The sequence below is a fragment of the Callithrix jacchus genome, chromosome 20 (genome assembly GCF_049354715.1).
Source record: "Callithrix jacchus isolate 240 chromosome 20, calJac240_pri, whole genome shotgun sequence".
Lineage (NCBI taxonomy): Eukaryota > Metazoa > Chordata > Mammalia > Primates > Cebidae > Callithrix > Callithrix jacchus.
Window position 1 is genome coordinate 37,264,364 of NC_133521.1, and position 22,617 is coordinate 37,286,980.

Below are 22,617 nucleotides of genomic sequence, written 5' to 3' on the forward strand. Positions count from 1 at the left end.
GTAAAAGTGGTGATGGTGGTAGTGGTGCTGGAGGTGGTGAGGGTGATAGTAGCGGTGCTGGTGGTGATGGTGGGAGAAGGAGAGTGATAATGATGGTGGCGGTGGTGGTAATGGTGGTGGTAGTGGTAGAGGTGATGGTGGGGGAGGGGGTGGTGACTGTGGTGGTAATGGTGTGGTAATGACGGTGTTGGTATTAATGGAGGTGGTGGTGGTTGTGACGGTGGGGCTGGCATAGTGGTGGTGAGGGTGGGGGTGGAAGTAGAAGCACTGTTGGTGGTGGTGGTAGTGGTGGTGGTGAGGGTGGGGGTGGGGTGAAAGCATTGTTGGTGGTAGTTCTGATGGTAATGGTGATGGTAGTGGTAGAGGTGGTGGTGGTGATGAGGGTGGGGTGGTTATGGCGACAGTGGAAGTGACAACAGTGACGAGGTGATGATGATATTGGTTATGGAGGTGGTGGCTATGGGAGTCTTGCTGGTGGCTAATTCACCCTCCCATGTAATACCTTCTTTTGAGAAATTCTGTAAAAAGAACACGTTTGTTTTATCTGTGCCTTTACAGGTCAATTCACTTGTTTTTTTCACAGGCTTCAGGAAGGAAGCATTAGCCTTTATGTCTCCACCTCAATTCACTTCCAGGCTGTTGACAAATGCTGTGGTTGCCCAGGACCAGAGGGAGAGACACTCTGTGACCATTTCCCCAAAGGCGGCCTTTGGCCATTCCGTGCACTGGAGCATATGACCCCCTGCCTCGCCCCTGCCACATTAACCAGGTGACTGCCTGCCAAGGCCCAGCCCAGTCCAAAGGGAATTGGGATTCAGTGTCCCAAACAAGGCACTGATTAGCTGGTAATCAGGCAGCGATTAGCAGGTCGGGTCACCTGCAGTTCAGTGCCCATTGTTCCCTGCAAAGTCCTGGGATGGTTGCCACGCGGCTGGTCAGGCTGAATGTCTGAGGATTCTGATGCCTGCAGCTCTGCTGTGTAGACATGTGATTAGGAACAAATCCTCTGTTCTCTAAGCCCATCCCACCGAGGAGGCACTGCTGTGAATCCCCTTCTCTATTCCTGCACAAAGGATTTGGGAGAATGGCCTGCCTAGGAGCTCAACAATGACAGAGAGGTGAGGCCCCAAGGATGCACTGAAGAACTGAAAGCAAAATGCCACATTCCTCTTCAGGCACCCTGATAACTACAAGTGGTGTGACCAGGCAAGCCTGCATCCAGATGCGGATTCTGCAGTGACCTTGAGATGTGACCTTGGACAAGATTTTGAACCTCTGAGCTTGTTTACCCCAAGTTTTAAGAGGGTTAGTAATAACACTTGCCTCTTCGGCCTTTGAAGTTCAGATTTAGAAAGTGAACATAAAGCAGTTATTACTGCCTCTGTAGCATGTGTCCAATACGTGCTATCGCTACTATCATCAGTCAAAGTAGTATCAATAATACTTTATTTAAAACATGCCTCTGTAACATCACTTCTAAATGAGACATAGCTCCTTTGTAGGAGGCCATCATAAGGATGAGATGAGATAATTCTTGTAAAGAATTATATATCTTGTAAAGAAAGCCTTCATCACAGTGCATGTAATTAGCACTCAATCAATCTCAGTAATAATCCTGATCGCCATCATTACTATTTGTATGAAGTTGAATGCAAAAGGCTATTTTGTAGCATTTTTCACTATATGATAGCATGTGATCATGAAAATTTAGACAAACCATAATTTTCTGAGCTAAAAGGAGATTAATGAAATTATTCATGGCACCTTCACACCGTTGGACACTGCTGAGCTTTATAATCTCTGTGTCCTTCAGCCACCTGGAGATCTTGCTAAAATGCAGATTCTGATTTGGTAAATCTGGGGTCAGCCCAATATTACACATTTCTAATGCATTCTCAGGTGATGTCAGGGCTATCCGCCCATGGGCCTCAAGTTAAGTAAACAGGACCTATACTTTTACAATAAAAATGTGTATACACATTTATAAGCAATACAGAAAAAAATTCCTAGGCTATACTCAAGATGGCAGACTGTATTTCTTACCCCCTTCACCCAGAAATCTAATAACAGACATGTAAAGAAAACCTTTGAAAAGACAATAAATTGTATTGATACAGAAAGTTATTCCCTTCTCTTCAAGCTTGTCACACGGCCAGGTTTTCCAGCACATTCTTTGCCAGGTCTGCATGCCTGATGCCATGATTTTCTCCTAGAGCCACACTAGGCCTTTTCAGCATCCTAACCACAAGGAAATCACATTAAGGCATGCTCATTCTGGAGACTGGAGCTCTTCAAGGAGCAGGTGTGTCCCAGCTCAGATATTGCTGCTAGCCAGACTTCAGGTTCCAGAGGCGTGCAGGCCAGCCAGGTGCAAGATGGACAGCTGTGAACTCAGAGAAGCCCAGAGTGTTTCTAAAGTCTGATTCCGGCTGCACTTGGCAGGGGCGTTCCAGTTAACATGGTAGCGTGCTTTCTGCAGCTTAAAGGGGCTCAAAGAAGTCCCTTGTACAAAAGAGATGCTCCACTAGCCCTTTCTTTAAGGGGTGGCTTGAGAGAGGACCCTCTTGATCTAAGGGTAGGTAGAATAAGATCTTTTCTTCCTTCTGAGTCCCCTCAACAGATACTGGGATACTTACTTGGGTACTGGAGCCCAGTATCTATCTTATTCTCCTCAGACCATTTCTGCCACTGAGAGGTTGACAGAAGTCTCAATGAGCATCCAGAGAGAGAATTAGATAGACCCTCAGTTGAATTTTGACTGTGCCATTTAATAGCTGAACTGCCTTAGGCTTAAACAGGGATTCTATTTCCTCCCCTGGAAATGGAAATGGTAATGCGATGGTGTCACAGGGATTCTAAATTATGAAGCTAAAGATCCTAGTTTCTGGTCAGGTAAAAGCAGGCTTGCAAATGCTCATACTCATAATTACTATTTTTATTCAGTGTTCACCATTCTTTGCACCTTAACATATACCTTGTGCTTGCCTAGCTGAGCTGCCATCCACCACCCACCTGAGATCCCTGATATGGGGTCCCTATCACCCCATCCCTTCGTGTATCAGGCAGTCGCTAGAGGAAAACATGTATATGAAAACTGGGTAATGGAAGGCGAGTTTACTAAAGGGACATTTATTTATTTATTTATTTTTGAGACTGAGTCTCACTCTGTAGCCAGGCTAGAGTTCAGTGGCACGATCTTGGCTCACTGCAACCTCTGCCTCATGGGTTCGATTGATTCTCCTGCCTCAGCCACCCGAGTAGCTGGGACTAGAGGCATGGACCACCACACTACACACGGACCAATACACCAGTTTTTGTATTTTTAGTAGAGAGGGGGTTTCACTATGTTGGCCAGGATGGTCTCAATCTCTTGGCCTTATGATCTGCCTGCCTCGGCCTTTCAAAGTGCTGGGATTACAGGTGTGAGCTACCATGCCAAGCCACTAAAGAGATACTTAACTGAGGTGAGGGCAGGACTTGAAGAATAAACAAGAAACAGTGGCATGGATGGGGGTTGAGGAAGTACATTCCCACCCAGCTTCTGGTTTTCAGTAGAGAGAATAGCCAACTTGTCAAGAAGGGGGATACCAAGGAATAAATAGCATGACCTGTCTTTCCACCCTCCTGTGTCCTATTCATGCTTTTGCCAAGATTTTGGATCCTCCTCTGATTGATTTCACCCAACTTTTGGATGTTGGCAGGTAGCTATGTTATGTGCCCACGTTACGTGGTCATGTTAAACTGCATTTCCTAAGGGAACACCAATGGATACACCTCTTCATGGCATGCAATCGAGAGGCTAAATGTATGAAGAGCATGACGATGCAAATCACTCTGAAACTGCTCCGGAACCATCACGGGGCCCTCCATCCCAGACTGCCAGTCCCACTAGTGAGCTCACCATGAAACTCACAGACTTCCAGAAGAAAATGACCTCTGGAAGGAGAAATTCTTTTTTCAAGTTTTTGTAAAAGAAGGGATGGCATCCCTTTGGCGGAGCCCAAAGGGAAGGCAGGCAGGTGGCAAGAGAAGCTATTGTATCATCTTTGAAAGCTGCTTCCTGGGGTTCCAGAGGAGGGTGCAGAAGGGAACGATGAGTCTGGTGGGACAGATGGAACATTCTCGCAATGCTGTCAATCCATATCTGACCCTGAATTCATGAAGCCTTCCAGACAAGCCACCCTGACAGATCCCTCTCTTCTTAGAGCTCATATATACCTTTTTCTTTCTGCGTTTGACATTCGTAGCCCCAGATGAATTGTTTCTACACATGAATCCTTTTCTGAGTAGATTGTCAGATCCTTGAAGGCAGGAAGGCAATGTAATATAGTGGAGCATATCCTGTGCTTTCAAATACTAATGAAGATTAGGAAGCTAATCTAAGCAACTTCCTTAGTCTATTACTAGGTGCACATAAAAAGTGATGAACAGACAGATTTATGACTATTCATTATTCTTTTATTCTTCCTATCCTCCACCGTGCTGAGCATACACCACCATTACACACACACCCAAAAATAAAACCCAGCACTTCTTATATATCTTCTATGGGTTATTTACTATGTAGAATTTCATGTACATTATTGGAATGCTTCTCCAATTTAGTTGTGCACAGAATCCCTTTAAAGTACAGACGAAAATCTGACATATTCTTCTTAGTATGATTTTTAAAAAACATTGGGAAAGAAAAATTCTGTTTTACCACCCAATGCCTATGGCTCTTAATATCCTACAAAATAAATTAATAATAAATTAAATGTAAACAAAGCCATAGTTAAGTAAATGCAACAGGTGATATAATTTTGATGAAACTGATTCAAAACTTACTACACGAAAGCAGTATTCAAGGCTGCTGGACAGGTACAGTTCACCATGCCTACACGTGGTGTGATGGCTCAAGTGTCTCACAATTGCTCCCCATGAATACGAGGCACCATGACGTCACTGGCATTGACTTGACAGCAGTGCATCGTTTTACTTTCCCTTTTATTCTTTTTTCACTAGTAGAGCCGATCAAATTAGCATTAGAGAGTGCAAACTTGGTTCGCAAGCATTGGCATTTAAATCGACCAAATCCCCCAATCAAAAGATACAGCCAAAACCCAACGGTATGCTACATCCAGACCCATTTCACATGCAAGGATACACAAAGACTCAAAACAAAGGGATGGAGAAAGATTTACCAACCAAATAGAGAGAAAAAATAAATAAAAAAATGAAAAGCAGGAGTTGCAATTCTCGCATCTGATAAAATAGATTTTAAAGCAACAAAGATACAGTGGTAAAAGGATCATTGCAACAATAAGAGCTAACGATCCTAACACCCAGATACATAGAGACTTAGACTCCATGAGACAGAAAATTAATAAGGATATCCAGGACTCGAACTCAGATCTGGAACAAGTAAACTTAATAAATATTTATAGAGCTCTCCACTTCAAATACACAAAATATACATTCTTGTCAATACCACATCACACCTACTCATAGGTTTAAATGAAATATTGATTGGACATTATTAATACCCAGTTTTTTTTAGAATAAAGCAACATTTCCGTTCTCTCTCCCTCTTTTTCTTCCTCTTTCTTCCTCTCCTTCACTCCTATTTTTTTCTTTCCTTAAAAAAATAAAAAATAAAAATAAAGTGCAAGGGCAGCTTTTTTTTTTGGAGACAGAATCTTGCTCTGACACCAAGCTCGAGTCCAGTGGTGCGATCTCAGCTCACTGCAACCTCTGCCTCCCAGGTTCAAGCAATTCTCCTGCCTCAGCCTCCCGAGTAGCTGGGACTATAGGTGCACATCACAATGCCGGGCTAATTTTTGTATTTTAAGAGACAGGGTTTCACCAGGTTGACCAGGATGGTCTCAATCTCCTCACCTCATGATCTGCCTGCCTCGGCCTCCCAAAGTGCTGGGATTATAGGCACGAGCCACCACACCTGGCCCAGTTCTTTAAATATAAAGAGCCATCTGGATAACGCAGAAAGTGCTTCATCAATTTTATTTTAGATTATCATTGCAATGAGAGCACACGGTTCAAAAGTTCAAGCAGCAAAGGCCATTTTCCCACCATGCCCCTGGAATATGGCATGTGGTACAGACATTTTTAATCTCAGCTTGTGTTAGGCAGTATTGTTATCTATTTTCCATTGGAGGACATTTAGGCTTGACGGTGCAGGGGCGGGTTTTCAGTCACTTACCAAGGTCGCTCACCTGGTAAGTGATGCAGTGAGACTCATATTCAAACATGTGAGTCTCTACATCCAGTCTTTTGGCTGATTGGTCTCATCTTTGATTATTATTGAACTATTAATGCTACATTGACACATGTTAGTGATGAGAGATGGAGGGGATGTTGAGGAAGGGATAGGAGGAGAATAGAAAATAAAATATCCTTGGCCAGAGATGGCAACATAAACTCCATCCACGGCGCCCTATTGTCTTGGGTGTGGCTGTGGTTCGGTCAGGAGCAGTGGCAAGTCTGGAGCTCCACGGATGCTACACAGCCACACAGATGAGGCAGACCTCTAAGTGGGGCCACTCTTGGACACCCATGTTGAACTCAGCAGCAATCAACTCTTGATGAGTTGAAATAATGAAGAGGAAAGTTCTAGGTTGCTTGTCATCATTTAATCTACGCACCTAGTTCTTGGCATTTCCTATTTCCTGCTTTTGGCTGAAGCTCAACATTCTTTCCCAGAATCCTTTGTGTCAATCCTTTTGGGATTCAAAGAGTTGTGGGAATGATGACCTCAGTTCACATCCACATTCCACTAGGAAAGGACAAAGCTGTGGCCCTCTGTGGCTTCAGGAATTAAAGGAGGCCGTGAAAGAAGTGTCGTCAACCAATGTTTTTACTGCAGAAATCCATGGGGGTGCTGCTCATCCCTCCAAGCTCCAAGTGATGAGAATTTAGGAAATTAATACATTTCCATAACTAATAAGCACATGTGATAAACTCTCACTCACCAGGATCTGATAGACTAGTACTTAATAGGACTTTTGAATAGCTTGCATTTCCTGATAATACAGATGTATCTGCTATTAAAATTCCACTTTCCTTGTAGCAAAGTTAACTTTTTATTATTCTAGAATGGCAAATTGAGTCATGTGAAGTTTTGGGAATCACACACACATCAGGTAATGCCATAACAAAAGTCCTTTTTGCCTGCCATATATTTTGAGGACAATGAAACCATTCAATCATTGCCCAGAATGATAATTATCTTTTTGGACACATGACCTCATATTCCCAATCTATTAAGCACACAAAATCTGAAAATGAGTGGTATTAGAGATTCTATTGAAATGGATACAAGGGAACTGAAACAAAATAAAGCCAGCTTTAGTTCTGTAATCCCTGAAAAAAATAAGTGCTGAGAGGATGGGTGACTTAGGACACTTAGAAAAGAAAAACCAACACGGAAAAATAACAGCAGATTCACATGCCTTTTGACTTACTAGATGTCTCAACTTCATTGCTTCATGGCACATCAGCTTGGGGTAAAGGTGGGGAGGGGAGCTGACTTAGCTGTGGGTAACAATTGTGATGACCTATGATCAAATTTCACAGTAAAGTGACTGGTATCCCAACCTCTCCTCTGTTCTTTCTGTTTTTTTTGTTAGCAGCCTAGATAGACATTTAACATTTCCTGCAGGAGCCAACCGACAGAATCCTTAGCTACATCAGAAACAGCTGCTTCCAGTAGTGTCACCTTCATTCTAGGGGCAACCTCATCCAGAGTCTTAGAACCTCCTTCTTTAAAGACCCAGGTGCAAGTCACGCCAGGGTGGGGTGTGGTAGATGTTGTGTGGCCATGCAGCCTAACTTTCACAAACGTTCTTCACTGACATAGATCCACTGGTGATTCAGGTGAGAATACAGGTTACCGGGATCTCTCCAACTTAGGTCAGCACCCTGCCTTTCTCCAACTTTCTCTGCAGAGAAATGTGAATCTTAATTCAGAACATATTCTTCACAGGAATCTTCATGTCCGTGTCCTGGACCCCCATTCCATAGCTTCAAAGGTCATTGTTTTTATCTCCTTGAAGGACTAGAAGTAGATTCTCAGGCGAATTGAAACCTTGGGCAGGGCCCAGAAGGTCTAAGGTGGGAGTGCTGATCAAGTGTCTCTACTGCCCATCTTTTACCCCTCTTATGCCCCTTACCTCACCCCCCCAGAGACCCAGATTAAAAATGCTTCAGAGCAGGAAACCCAGTTGATGGATTGATCAATCAACCAACAAGTATTTATTGAGAGCACCTAATTTTTGCTCAGCAAATGCTGACAGGAGCAGATGGTGTGGTGACAGGTAATGGAAGAGTCTTCAAAGTCAGCTAGAGGACTCAAAACTGAGGCTCAACTCAGTGTCTTCATTCAAGGGACAGCAATTGAACATCTACACACAAGCTGTGCAGTGTGCTTGGAAATGGAAATAAAGAAGGCAGATTAGACTTCTATCCCATGGAGTTTATAGTTTATCAGGATTATAATTTTTCTAAGTAGTTAATAAAATTAACATGAACTATAATTGGAAAACAGACTGCTTAGGCAGCTTATGGTGGTCAAGGAAGTGAGGACATTTTAAAGTTGTTTTTATGATTCTGAGGCCTGGAAGTGTATAATCAGGCAGTGACTGGGGAATCGAATTTCAATAGCAAGAAGGATTGAAGAACAGACACTGAATAGACTCTTCCCAAAATTCCTGTACCCCCAGAACCTCAGAATGTGAGATTAAGTGTAAATAAGATCTTGGCAGATATAATGAAATAAAGATGAGATCATAATGATTTAGAGTGGGTCATAAATCCATAAACCCAATGACTAATGTCTTTGTGAAGATATAGACACAGACAGAAGTAAGAAGGAAAGATATTGGAGCAATATGGCTATAAGCCAAGGAACGCCGAAGATTTCTGGCCACTACCAGCTGCAAGGAGAGTTGCATGGAACAGATTCTTTCCTAGAACCTTTGGAGGGAGGACGGCCCTGCCAACACCTTGATTTCAGACTTTCAGCTTCTGGAGCTACTGAAAATAAACTTCTGCTGTTCTAAGTCACGCAGTTTGTGGTCATTTGTAATAGCAGCCTTGAGAAGTGAAAGCAGGAGATAACTGACTGGAGTGAAGGAGGTTCCTGGTTAAAGGAGGTACGAGTGCTACTCTGGAAAATGAGGGCCTGGGTGAGAAAGAATAGCAGGTTTCTATTTGTATGGTTGTGTACAAGATAATAACCAAAGACCCTAATGAAATGAACAGAGTATATCTTTTCCAGCTTGTTTTACAATGAGCAAGCCACCTAAAAGTGCATAAAGGAAAAGACTGAACTTCTCAAGGCATGTCTCTGTTTATGGGACAGAATGAAAAGGATTAAGCAAGGGAGAAAGGGAAGAAGTTACTGACAATATTCCATTCAACTCAGTAGACGCTTACCAAGCCTTGCCTATTCCATACCCTAAGGAGCGCACAGTGTAAGCCAGGGGCGGAAACAGAGAATTTAAATTCAAGGGATATAGGCAGTGATTGAAGTAGGCTGAATGAATGGAAACGGTAAACACGAAAAGAAACAACTGTCCCAGTCTAAGGATAGTCAGGGTGTCTTTGTAGAGAAGATGCCAACGGTAGGGAGGCTGAAAGGATCCTTCAGGATTGGATAGCAGGTAAGGGCAGAAGAGAGAAGAAAGCCCAGAGTACACCATCGTATCTCAAAGCTCCCTGAATAGTCACCATGTCTAATTCTGGTGCCTCATACAGCACACAAAAGCACACAGAAACAGTGGAGTGAGTGAATAAATGAATGAACTAGTGAAACGACCCAGAAGCCAGGAGAGGACAGCACTTTGTCAAGGAAGAGGGGATAATGAACATTATAAAAACCCAGAGAGAGGCTGAGAAAGACAAGTCTGAATGCCAAGAAATGAAAAGGTCAATAGAACCTTGAAGAAATAGGAGCTTAGAAGTCAGAGCAATTCCTACGAGTTGAGAAGAAAAGAGTGAGCTGCGAGGAGGAAAGCTTGTGCTGATGAAGCTCCAGGAGTACAGCCAAAAAAAAGAAAACTGGAGAGAGGTTCATAAAGAGTGCTTGTCAATTAACGCAGGGATAGAAGTCAAATACCACCCGTTCTCACTTGTAAGTAGGAGCTAAACACTGAGTACACGTGGACACAAAGAAGTGAACAACGGATACCAGGGCCCACTCGAGGGTGAAGGGTGGGAGGAGGATGAGCATCAAAAAACTATCTGTTGAGTACTATGCTCATTACATGGGTGACAATATAATCTATGTGCCAAATCCCCGAAACATGCAGTTTACTCATGGACGCAACCTGTGCTTGTGCCCCCCAAACCTAGAATACAAGTTGGAAAGAGAAAAAAAGAGTGTTAGAGAGGAGGATTGTGTCTGAAGGTAAAGGATAAGAAAATTCGCAGATGTTGGAGACAGGGGTCGTACAGTTTCTCAGGAGCCGGGGTGGATGAATAAATGAAATAGCCAACGTGTATTGAGCACCTGCTATATGCCAGGCACTAAACTAGCTATTTCCAGAAAATTTTTTTTAAATCATCTGGAAGCTACACTTCATGGGAAGTGTTAGTTTTAGAAAGAATAATGGATTTCCCTTCAATGACAGGGGTCGAGGAGACAAATGAATTTTATAAGCTGATGAGTTGAAGAAGGCATCTTCTCATTTGTCAAGTATCCACTGGGTATGCCCTTGGTGCTGGACAGTCTAAAAATGGCCTCAGCTATACTATCTGATGGGAACCCTGTAGCACCCCTAGAATGCTCTGTCGTAATTCTCGTCTTAGAGACAAGGATTCCATAGACAAGCTCTGTGAAGTGTTTGCCGAATTATTTCAGCATGCAGGTAATTACCAGTAAAACGATCTAAAGCTGAGTATGTCTGCACAAACAACTACATTTGTCCCAGCCTCAGTTTCTATGTCCATATAACTTTTCTTCCCATTGCTGCTGTGAGGTTGGGGCAAGAAAAAAATGCTCACTAAATGGAAGTTCTTGTTTTCACCCTTACTTTATCTCTTTGGAATGAAGCCATCAGGTGCTTGCTACACCCTCACCCCCCTGCCAACATTCCCCATTGCTTCTCAGAATCGAAGACTTCCTGGAGCCCCAAAATAGGTGTCAGCAGCATTATGACATCAGATCAATCTGCAAGCTTGGGCCTGAGAGGTCTGCTCTTTGCTCCCAGAAAAGAAGCCATATTGGGAAGTCAAGCTAAATACGGAACATGACCCCAAAGCAAAGCGTGTCTCTGAAAGGGATAATGCGAACTGAGACAATACTTTCTCAGATCAATAGGAAACCTTTAAAAGTCCACTGATGAGCTAGACTGCAGGGGTGCTCCTCTTCTATAAAAGGAAAAAAAAAATGGATCAATAAGAAATGAAAACCGATATGAAATGGCTGAGATATACCTTCTGCTACCAACGGCTCTTCCCCAGGCTGGTTCTCTGGTCAGACTTGTTCAGCCCCTTCCTACCCTCTAAGATGAGCTCCAAAGTTGGTGGAATAAGATAAACAGGCCTGGAAAAGCCCCCCAAAAATGGCTGCAGTAAGGCCATACAGCGTATCTAAAGTATCTACTGGTTCGCATAAAAGGTAGTAATTTGTCTGAATGCCACATGTTGCGTGTGGGAGGAAAACGTGTGCTTTTTATTAAACCTCAACCCTTCACCCCCCACTCTTCAATCTCTATTTATGTCTGTGTATTAGCAGTGTGGTGCGTTCTAAATAGTTTTCTGGAGCAGTTTCAGGATTAATCTACCAACTCTGTGATCTTGGGCAAATGATTTAACCTCTGAGTCTCAGATTTCTTATCTACAATGATGTCAGGATTATCATGATAAAGTAATGGAAATGATTATCGTCACCTTCCTCCTTCCTACATTACCACCCTGTCACCGCTCAAACAACTAATGTCAAAAGGGCCTGTCCACGTGGCTTTACAGGAGGAGATTTAGGACCCAGAAAGACCAAATTTATTAGCGAGGTTGTCTTGAGCAAATTGTGAATCTTCTCTGATCTTCATGCAATTCATCATGGACATGCACAACATCGTTTCTGACTATTTTGAAGACTGGAGAAGACATGTATTTTCTGACTATTTTGAAGACTGGAGAAGACTTCTCTAAACACAGTGTCTCGTACAGAATCAGAACTCAGTATGGGTCCTTCATCTCTGACTCCAGTCTTTGATAGTGTTAGACTAACATCTTGGTAACCCCAAACAGACCACTAAGAGTCCAAGCTGACTCTGAGAAAACCAGAAGACAGACCAACCAAAGGATCTGTTTGTGGGAGGGAGAGGGGATGGAAAGCCACATAGTCTAGTTCAGCATGAGACTGAGAGAGGTCTGGGCAGGTTCAGCCCTCTTGGAGAGAGCACACAGCTTCCCCGCTCAGCTGACAAGCATGCAAAGGCTCGTTGTGCCAGCACACACCACTGGCTACTCAGGGGTTTCTGTCTCCCTCACCCAACCACCTCCACCCTCACCTTGCTGCTGAGATTCTGGGCTCCCTGTATTCATGGTGCAGGATAGCAGGAGCCATGGATCAAGATGACTCCTCTCTGCCATAGGCACTGATTCATTCAACACTAACTGAGCCCCAACTCAGTGTCCTCATTGTGCCGGATAGCAGGGGCCAGGAGGCAAATGTGACAAAGTCCTTACCCTGAGGCCATCCTACATTGGTCAGTAATCATGGATGTCACAAAATACCCTGTTCCCTTCCACTTCATTTTGCCTTAAAGGGAAGACTCTTGAGAGTTTACAATTCTATCCCGTATTTTTTCAATAACTCCTTAACACCTTTTTGCCCAAAAACTCTTATCCCTGCAAAGCCACCCTGAATTCTGAATCCTGTACACCTCATTCATTTCCCTCACCTCCGAGTCTTTTCCCTCCACACTCTCCCCTCCTGGTTTCTTGTTCTGCAGTATCTTCTTCCCCATGTTATACTTAGATTTTTTTACCTTCCTCTTGTCTCTGCTGCTCAGTAGCCAGTTTTCCCCAGTGGAGGGAGGGGACATTCTCTTTCTATGTCTCTGTTTATCTCTACTCTCAATAAGTCAATAGGTAACAGTCTGGGTGTCCAAGTCATCCCCCCCTCCCCCCCGCAGAAGGGATTCTCTTTATCCTGACAGCCTATTATACTTGTAGGTGGGTGGCCTGCAGTGTGTGTGGGTGAGGCATATGCAGATCGAAAAAAAAAAAAACAAATTGGCAGGCCAGACCCTTTTTCCCACTATCTGACTAATAGGAGATTCTTTCACTGTAATATTTCTTGTGCTATTCTAGTTGTTCTTTTCACACACGTTGCCCGATTCCTCTGGGTTCTCTTATATCTCCATTTTGAAATCCCCGTTAGGAATTGTGTCTTCAGTACGTGTTTTTATTTTGAACATAAAGGAAAACCTCTGTGTCCATTTCTTTCTCTTCCACTTTTCTTTTCTTCACATACTAATTCCTTAGAAGTGGGAAAGGGACCGATATCTGCTGAATGTCTGTGTGTGCTAGATGTTATAAAACACTTCCACGGATATAGCTCATGTAGAAGAAATTAGCCTCATTTTAACAGCGAGGGGACCAAGGAGAGAAAGCTTCAGCCATGTGTTCTAGTTCACACATAAGAACATGAAAAGCCTCCAGGACCTCATGCTGCCTGTCCCTTGAAATGTATACATATGGATAACATATGCAAACACATGCAAGCCCAGGCACTTGGGACCATGTGACATTCATTATAGAAAGTGTTTCTTTAATTATCTCTCATTCCTGATTCCCACCAAAGGTCCTCGTAAAGGGTTTAGAATTACTGTCTTCTAAGTGATTCAGTGTGCAAAGTTGTACAATCAAAAGGGTACAAATTTGAGCAAATCTAGGGCAGAGAGTGCACCCAGAATGGCTGAGGACAAATCCCACCTCTTATTACCTGGGTGTTCTCAGGCTATGGGGATAATAGGACCACTTTCCTCATAGGGGTGCCATGGGTCTTTTCTCCTTACTGCCTCCTCCCGAGGACTTGGTGAGGATTATCTAAGTCAGTGTGTGTGAACCACATAAACCATTGTTTAGCACATGGCAAAGCTATCAAAATGTACACTGTTGATTTTACTATCCATGGTCTTGTTGGCCTTACCACTTGTTAGCCATGAGACCCTTGGATACTCTCTTGACATCTCCAAACTTTTTCCTGTTGGTAACACAGGGGTAATACTTCCCACATGGAAGCTTTGCTGTGTAAGACATGTAAAGCCACTAACCTGGGGACTTAGTTGTACCCAGTACCTTTTTGCTTAATACACGCCAGTTCCTTTTATTTCTGAGAGAGCTCAAAGCACTGCTATTCACTTAGGATCAATGGAAGAAGCAAGAAGAAGAAAACAGGGGAAAAAGCAAATACTGGAGCTACATCAGGCTGAAGATCAGCTTCCTGAGGACAGTTCCTACCAAAGCGTGGCCTGTCCTGAGTAATCAATTGGAGTTTACCCTACCCCTTTCCCAGGAGGTCCCCCAAACTGCTTTGTGAGTGGTGCTGCAGATGTGGCTTCCTTATGGGCAATGATGTTGATGGAAAAGATAATTCGTGCCTACATTGAGCTCTCTCTGAGTCACTCCAGAGCCCAGTGAAGAAAGAAAACACCCCTGATCAAGACCACATTTCCAGATTTCATTCGAATTTTTTAAAGTCCACTGTTGTTTTGAAAAGCAGCATCAAGCATGCATAAGTTTTTGGAGACAAGGAAAAATGTAAGCAGCCAACCTTTGAGTTTGGACGTGAGGACACCTCAAATCCTCCAAGAGATTTCTCTCCTTCCAGAAGCAGGGAGGCGCACTGTTGATGTGACATGAGACAGTCCCGCCCCCATGCTATCTGGAGGCTGAGGCTCTCCCTGTTTTATGCACTTGGGCTCTCTGGACATGTGCTTGGGTTCTGCATCTTTTCCTAAATTCTACTCTTCCCACCCTTACAGTCATCAGGTTCTGTAGATATTTTACTCAAGTGTCTACTTGTCTCCTTATCACTTCCACCCTAGGCCAAGCCAGCTCCCCTGAAGGAGACCAGGGACAAACACCAGGCATCCCAGCAGCCAGATGTACCTATTCAAAAGTTAATGTGAGCTGGGCACAGTTTGGTGCACACATGTTGTCCCAGCTGCTAGGGAGGTTAACACAGGAGAATCCCTTGAGCCCAGAAGTTCAAGATTAGCCTGGGCCACACAGCAAGACCCCATCTCTTTAAAAAATTTTTAAGGAATCAAAATGTAATGTGAGACTCTCTCCTCTGTGTCAAACACCTTCATTGTCTTCCCATGGATTCCTCAGCATCAAGTCTCTGCTCATCTTAAAAAAAATACCATCTGCGTTCTCATCCTCCCTCACTCTACTTCAGCTTTCTAGGCTTCTTTGTGGGTTTCCCCCACTATGCAAATGTTTTGTATACTCACACAGTCTCTACGTTTAAAACATTCCTAGATCCTGGACAACTTCTCCCCAACACCTGTGCAGACTGATTATTTTAATTCACTCACATCTTGGCTTGCCTGTCTCCTACCCAGAGACCTTCCTTGACAAGCCTACCTCAGGATACTGCTTTCTCAAATGCCAATTGCTATTCCAATTCTCTCATAGCCACATTATTTCTTTCTGCAATTTGATTATGAATGAATTTGATTTTTTACTTGCTTTTTATCTATCAGCCCTCTCTGATGTTTTATTTGCTTCTGACTACCCATTACAAATGGCACACAGTAGGCACTTAATAAATATGTGTTGAGTGACTGCACAAATGATTGCTGTGAAGTGAATCATTTGGTGGGCAGGCAGTTCTTCTCCTTGTTTGTGTGAGGGTGAGGGTGGCTTTGTACACGAATGTGGGCATTTATGAGAATGGAGGAAGGCTATTCTGGAGTTTGGATTGCTCCCACTGAAATGCTTCAGTGGTTCCCCATTGCCCCTTGGCTCAGCTCAATTTGAAAAGCTCTTCAGGAGCAGATTCTGCTTTCTTTCTTCCCCGCTTTCTCCCATTTCATTTCTCCACTCCCTCATTTGCAGGCTGTGTAATGTGCATGGACACCCTCTTGGGTTGGCCCCTTCTGTTCTGAATTCTCTGCCTTGCTGATGACAGAATCATTTCATGTGAACTCTGCTCCAGAGAGTCTTGTCTGAAGCTCCATTTCATCCTCTTGGGAGAGCTGGGCGCCTTCTTTTTGTGCTCCCTGCACTTTCCACCTTAACCCATAGTCTCCCAAATGGGATAACTCAGGACCTTCTTCTGAGTAATTCGGAAAAAAATGTATATACTTAAAAAAATTTATGGTTTTGTATGCTTTACAAGATGCATAAAATACTAGCATGCCATTGCACATATATTACTTTAAAAAGTGGTACTATAAATGTATGTAGAGAGTGTAGGCTCAAAATTTATTACAAAGGTTCGTAGTCAAAAAAGTCTGGAGATCATGATGACAATATACTTTTCATACTGCATGGCATCTGTCTGGATTTTGTTTGTCTCTTCAAGATCGTTCAAATAACTCAGAGGAGAAGAAACACCAGGTGCAGCTGCCCGACAGTGATACAGGGGTGCTTTTAGATGGTATACCACAGAAAGGTCACTAATGCCTGTTTAGAACTCATTGTCCTTTGAATTCTTTTATTCTTTCTCATTTAAATAATGGGGAAAAACGTCTCAGCCATGTGTCAGTATGTTTCTAAGACGTCAGGGTTCCACTTGCAAGTTTTCCTTCATAACAGGGAGAGCAAACTTTAGGCTCAAGCCCTTGGAAATGCCTCTTATCTAACCAAAACCCAACAATTCACCTTTATTTTAATTGTTCCTTTCCATTTGCAGTCAGTAATATTGCTACAGTATTTAAACAATGATGATTTTTCTCTTGCTAACTAGGCAGTTTCTTTAATTTATTTATAAAGAGTGAGTAAATTTTTTAAAAACTAAGCAAATTATAATACAAGTGAAACTAGATGTTTCAATTTCGTGTAAGTTTTGGTAACACAATAATATAGTCAACATGATCTTTGAAATATAAAGACCTTGAAAGATTCTTGGCTCTGGCCATGGCAAAATGGGGGACTATTGGAAAGTTATTCTCTGAATCTGAATGCAAAGGGGATGAACATACTTACTCTATAGAGGTTTTTGAAGATGAGCATTAATGTATTTAGAGACATTTCCCAATGCCTCCACCTGATCAATAACAGATATATGTTGGGTTTTTTGTTTTTGTTGTTGTTGTTTTTGAGACGGAGTTTCGCTCTTGTTACCCAGGCTGGAGTGCAATGGCATGATCTCGGCTCACCGCAACCTCCGCCTCCTGGGTTCAGGCAATTCTCCTGCCTCAGCCTCCTGAGTAGCTGGGATTACAGGCACGTGCCACCATGCCCAGCTAATTTTTTGTGTTTTTAGTAGAGACGGGGTTTCACCATGTTGACCAGGATGGTCTCGATCTCTTGACCTTGTGATCCACCCACTTCGGCCTCCCAAAGTGCTGGGATTACAGGCATGAGCCACCGCGCCCGGCCAACAGATATATGTTTATGCAATGAGCAAATGGATGAATATGAAATGGAATAAACCTGGATAAATAAGTCAGTGAACCTGGATCCTCCTCAACATTCCCATTCTTCTTAGCTGGAGTGAGTCAGACTCTGGAGAGCCCCATTCTCTCTTTCACTAGGGTCCAATTTTCACAGTCCGTTGACATTTACCCAGGAGACCTGAGAAAGTTCATGAGCTTTGCCTAGTACCTTAATTCTCCTTTGGAGTGATTAGTGTGAACGGAGAATGGAATGTGCATGAGACATGGACTGATTTTGTGGCTCTGCTGGAATTCTGTCGGAACTTCACTCCCCATTTGAGTAGTTCTACATAGTTCTGTATAGTACGTTCTACACAGATCTTCTGTCTTGGAAGTTGATGAGTTCTCGATACAAGTAAGTATTCAAGACTAGAAGAGATGAACATGTGACCCAAGTCCTGACTTTTTGCTTCCCTAAGAAACAATACGTTCATCATCCCGAAAACAAATACACATTTGAGAGCATCTCTAACCAAGTCTTGAAAGCCTATTTCTAGAAGCTGTGTGTAGGCTATGCAGACATTACTTCACAGGGCAGTGTGCAGTTGTGCCCCTATCTAGCACTTAACAAACACAACTATTTTACTTTTATTTCAAATTGAAACCCATGTTTTTAAGAAGTCAAACCACCTAAGCCCTTATAAAAATAAGCAAATGAACTGTTTCTTTTCACATTGTTTCTCATTTTGTTTTAGTAGTCTATCCCAAGCTTCTTTCAATGAGACCTGGATTCTAAAAGGCAAACGTGGAAACTTCCAGGCTTCCCAAGACACAGTATCATTTCTGTTGCACTCTGTTGGTCAAAACAATCACAGCAACAGCTTTGATTTAAGGGAAGGAGACACCTTTTCTTGATAGAAGTAGTGGCATGAGTGTACACGAATGGGAGGAATTACTGCTGGCTGTCTATGTGACAATCTAACACACATGCCTAATCCAACTCACAAAATGTAGGACTCACTTTTGCTAAACACCAGGCTCAGTATTAGCATCAGCCATACCTGATTTCTTCAAGGAGTGTCTGTGGAGACTCCATAATATCTCCAAGGATGAGGGCCTCACTTCCTTCCATTCTGCTTTCGTTTCCATTTCCTTTGAAGACAAATGTAAAAGAACGTGGTTTCAGATCACAGGTACTCATATGTTTTCGTATGAAAGGAAAACCTTTGTAAATCTGTATGTGTCCTTGCACGAGTGCACATGTTCATGCACCCATGCATGTATATCTGGCAGGGAGATGAAGCTAATTTCAGACTTTACATTCAGATCTTAGCTATCCTGTGATGTCTTGTTCTCAATCCAGCTTTTCCTGTCACTGACTCTTTGCCCAGACCATCCTTCACGCATGACTGACATGCCTCATGCACAAGACCATGCCTTTGCTTTTCTGTAATTAGCAGATCAAGGTCCACCTGCTTTATGCTCTTCATAACGATTCTTCTGGCAAAAACAAGTCCAGCATTCTTGACCCTTCTCTATTATGAAAGATGAAAGAAGATGGGTAAGAATTTGCTAGACAGAGATCAGGTCATGAGGCAGAGGAGCAGGCTGTGTAAAGTTTCAGTTCTGGAAAAGAGAAAGCAATGTAGCTGTAAGTCAGGATGTCAGGATTTCTTTTCTGGTTTTACCTCCCACAGGGAGACTTCTACGGGTTTGTGGGCTAAGATGAAATGGGCCTTCTGTTTAAAAAAAAAAAAAACAAGGTGTGGGGGGGTGCTATACATAGAGAATAAAATACTGAGGAAGAATTTGAGAAAAAATGACAACATAAAGGAATTGTTTACATTTGGAGATTTATATGTTTTAACTTGTTTTTAGCAGAAAATATAAGCCCTAAAATGACTGCAAAACATTTCAGTGTCCTTTATAACGAGTTCTCCTTATTACCTGCTCAAGGCTTCATTTGTCAGAATGTAGCCACCATCATTTAACCAAAAGGGGGAGAATTTTCTACGTAAGTCAACATATGTATTACTCCATTCATCAAATACAGAGGTATCACTTTTCAAACACTGCACCTTACAGAACCATACATCTGTGACTGCAGAAACCAGTATAATCTCCCTCAAATTGCAAGCAGATATTACAAAGTAAAAACCTCCCTTCAAAAATAAACCCTGATCAATGACACCAAAAGTTGGTTCTTTGAAAAGATCAACAAAATTGGCATAATTTTAGCTGGATTAGCCAAGAAAAAAGAGAAGACTCAAATGACTAAAATAATAATTGAAAGTGGGGATGTCATTACCAATCTTACAGAAATAAAAAAGAATTAAAAGAGAGTATTCTTAACAGTTATATACCAACAAATTAGATAACCTGGATAAAACAAATTTATAGATACTTGCAAACTATCAAAACTGACTAAAGAAGAAATATAAAATCTGAAGAGACCTATAACAAGTAAATATATTAAGTCAATAATTAAAACCAACCAACAATCCAACAAACATTTCTAAAAACAGAAAGTTGAGGATCATGTGGCTTTATGGTAAAATTTACCAAACATTTAAAAACATATAACATCAATTCTTCTCAAACCTTACAAAAAATAGAAAAGGAGGAAATGCTTCTCAATTTATTCTGAGGCCAATATTACCTTGATGTTGATGTCAGACAAAGACATAACAACAGAAGAAAATCATAGATCAATATTCCTTGTAAACACTAGCGCAAAAATCCCCAAGAAAATACTAGCCAATCAAATCTGCCAGCCTATTTAAAGAATTATACATCATTACCAACTGGAATTTATCCTAGGAATGCAAGGTTGGTTAAAAATCAATTGATGTAATATATTATATTTATAGAATAAAGGGAGAGAAAGCCACAGTATCATATCAATAGATACGGAAAAAGAATCGGACAATATTCATCACCTTTCATGTTGAAAGCACACAATAAACTAAAAAGAGGAGGGAACTTCCGCAACCTGACAAAGAGTTTCTATTTAAATAAAACCTCAACTAATGTCTTAACACTGAAAGACTGGACATTTTATTTATAAGAAATAGGGTAAGGAGATCTGTTCTTTCCGCTTCTATTCAATAGTATACTGGAAGTTCTAGTCAAAGCAATTAGGTAAAAAAAGGAAAAAGCGCCCAGATTGAAATGAGAAGCAAAACTATCTTTATTGGCAGAAGACAGGATCTTATATAGAGAAAATCCTGAAGAATCTATTTAAAAATACTATTAGAACTAATAAACAAGTTTAGGAATGTTGTAGGATACAAGATTAATAAATAAAAATCAGTTCTACTTCTATACATCAGCAATGAACAATACAAAAATTAAGAAAATAATTTTGTTTACAATAGCATCAAAAAGAGTAAAACACTTGGAAATAAATTTAACCAAGAAAGTATAAGACTTCTGCACTGAAAACAACAACACAGTTTTGAAAGAAGTCAAAGATGACCCAGGCTGAGGCAGGAGAATTGCCTTAACCCAGGAGGTGGAGGTTGCGGTGAGCCGAGATCGTGCCATTGCACTCCAGCCTGGGTAACAAGAGCGAAACTCAGTCTCAAAAAAGAAGAAAAAAAAAACACCTCGTATTTGTGAACTGGAAAACTAGAAAATATTGTTAAAATGACATTAGTCCCCAATGAATCTATAGATTTAGCACAACTATCAAAACTATAACTGCTTTTTTTTTTTGCACAAATGCACTGGATGATCCTAAAATTCATGTGGAAGTGCAAGGAACCCTGAATAACCAAAAGTCTGTAAAAACAAATAATAACAATGTTGAAGGACTCACACTTTTAATATTAACACATAATACAGAGCTACATTAATCAAACTTTGTGGTACTAGCACAAACACAGACATATAGATAAACAGAATAGAACTGAGAATCCGAAACAAACCTAAATATCCATGGTTAATTGGTTTTCTTTTTTTCTTTCTTTCTTTTTTTTTTTTGGTTAATTGGTTTTCAACCAGGTAAATGAGATCACAAAATGGGGAAAGAATAGTCTTTTCAACAAATCGTACTGGAACAACTTGACACCCACAAACAAAAGAAAAAATCTGAACCCTTTAACTCACACCATATACAAAAACCTGAAAACGGATCAAAGACTTATATATAAGAATTGAAGTCATACTATTCTTAGAAGGAGACACAGATATAAATCTTCATGACCTTGGATTATCTTATGGTTTCTTAAATATGACACCAAAAGTACAAACAACAAAAGAAAAAAATGTATAAATTGTACTTTAACAAAATAAAAAACTCTGTGCATCAAAGGACAATATCAAGAAAGTAAAAAAGATTACCCACAGATGGAAGGAAATAAATATATTTGCAAATCATATATCACATAAGGGTCTAGAATCCAGAATCTATGATGAACACTCAACAATAAAATAATGATCTAATTAAAATACATACAACGGACGTGGACTTGAGTAGATATTGATCTAAAGAAAGTATACCAATGGCTAAAATGCACCTAAAAATGGTTAACATTATTAATCATCAGGGAAATGCAAATGAACACCATAATGTGGTATCAGTATACATCCACTAGGATGGCTACAATTAAAAAGAAATAAGAAATACAACAAGTATTGGTGAGGATGTGGAGAAATTGGAGCCCTCATTCATTGTTGAGAGGAATGTAAAATATTATAGCCACCGTGGAAAATTTTGTCACTTCCTGAAAATCTAAACACAAGGTTACCATATGACTAAGCAATACCACACCTAAATATATATCCAAAAGAAATAAAAACATATATCCATGTAACACTAATAGACACATGCCATGGCAGAATTATTCATAACATCAAACACATAGAATAAAAAATCCCAACTGTCTACCGATCAACGAATGGGTAAACAAAATGTGGAATATCCATACAATGGATTATCCAGTCATAAAAATGAGTGAAGCACTAATACACACTACGACATGGATGAACTTCAAAAGCATTCTAGTAAATGAAAGAAGCCAAACACATAAGGCCAAATATTAAGTGTCTAGAACAG

The 22,617-nt window shown here is 41.4% G+C and overlaps 1 protein-coding gene across 16 annotated transcripts in view; it reads right to left on the bottom strand.

Moving 5' to 3' along the window:
• Window positions 1-22,617, bottom strand: part of LOC128930282 (uncharacterized) — a 968,777-nt gene that overhangs the window by 110,622 nt on the left and 835,538 nt on the right. For all 16 annotated transcript variants that reach the window (XR_013530207.1, XR_013530218.1, XR_013530219.1 and 13 more), the window contains one exon: window positions 18,620-18,710. Coding sequence is in view for 3 of the 16 variants with exons in the window: in XM_078357820.1 (XP_078213946.1) it covers window positions 18,620-18,710 (91 nt within the window). In the remaining 13 variants the exon portion in view is untranslated. The remainder of the gene's footprint in view (window positions 1-18,619; window positions 18,711-22,617) is intronic.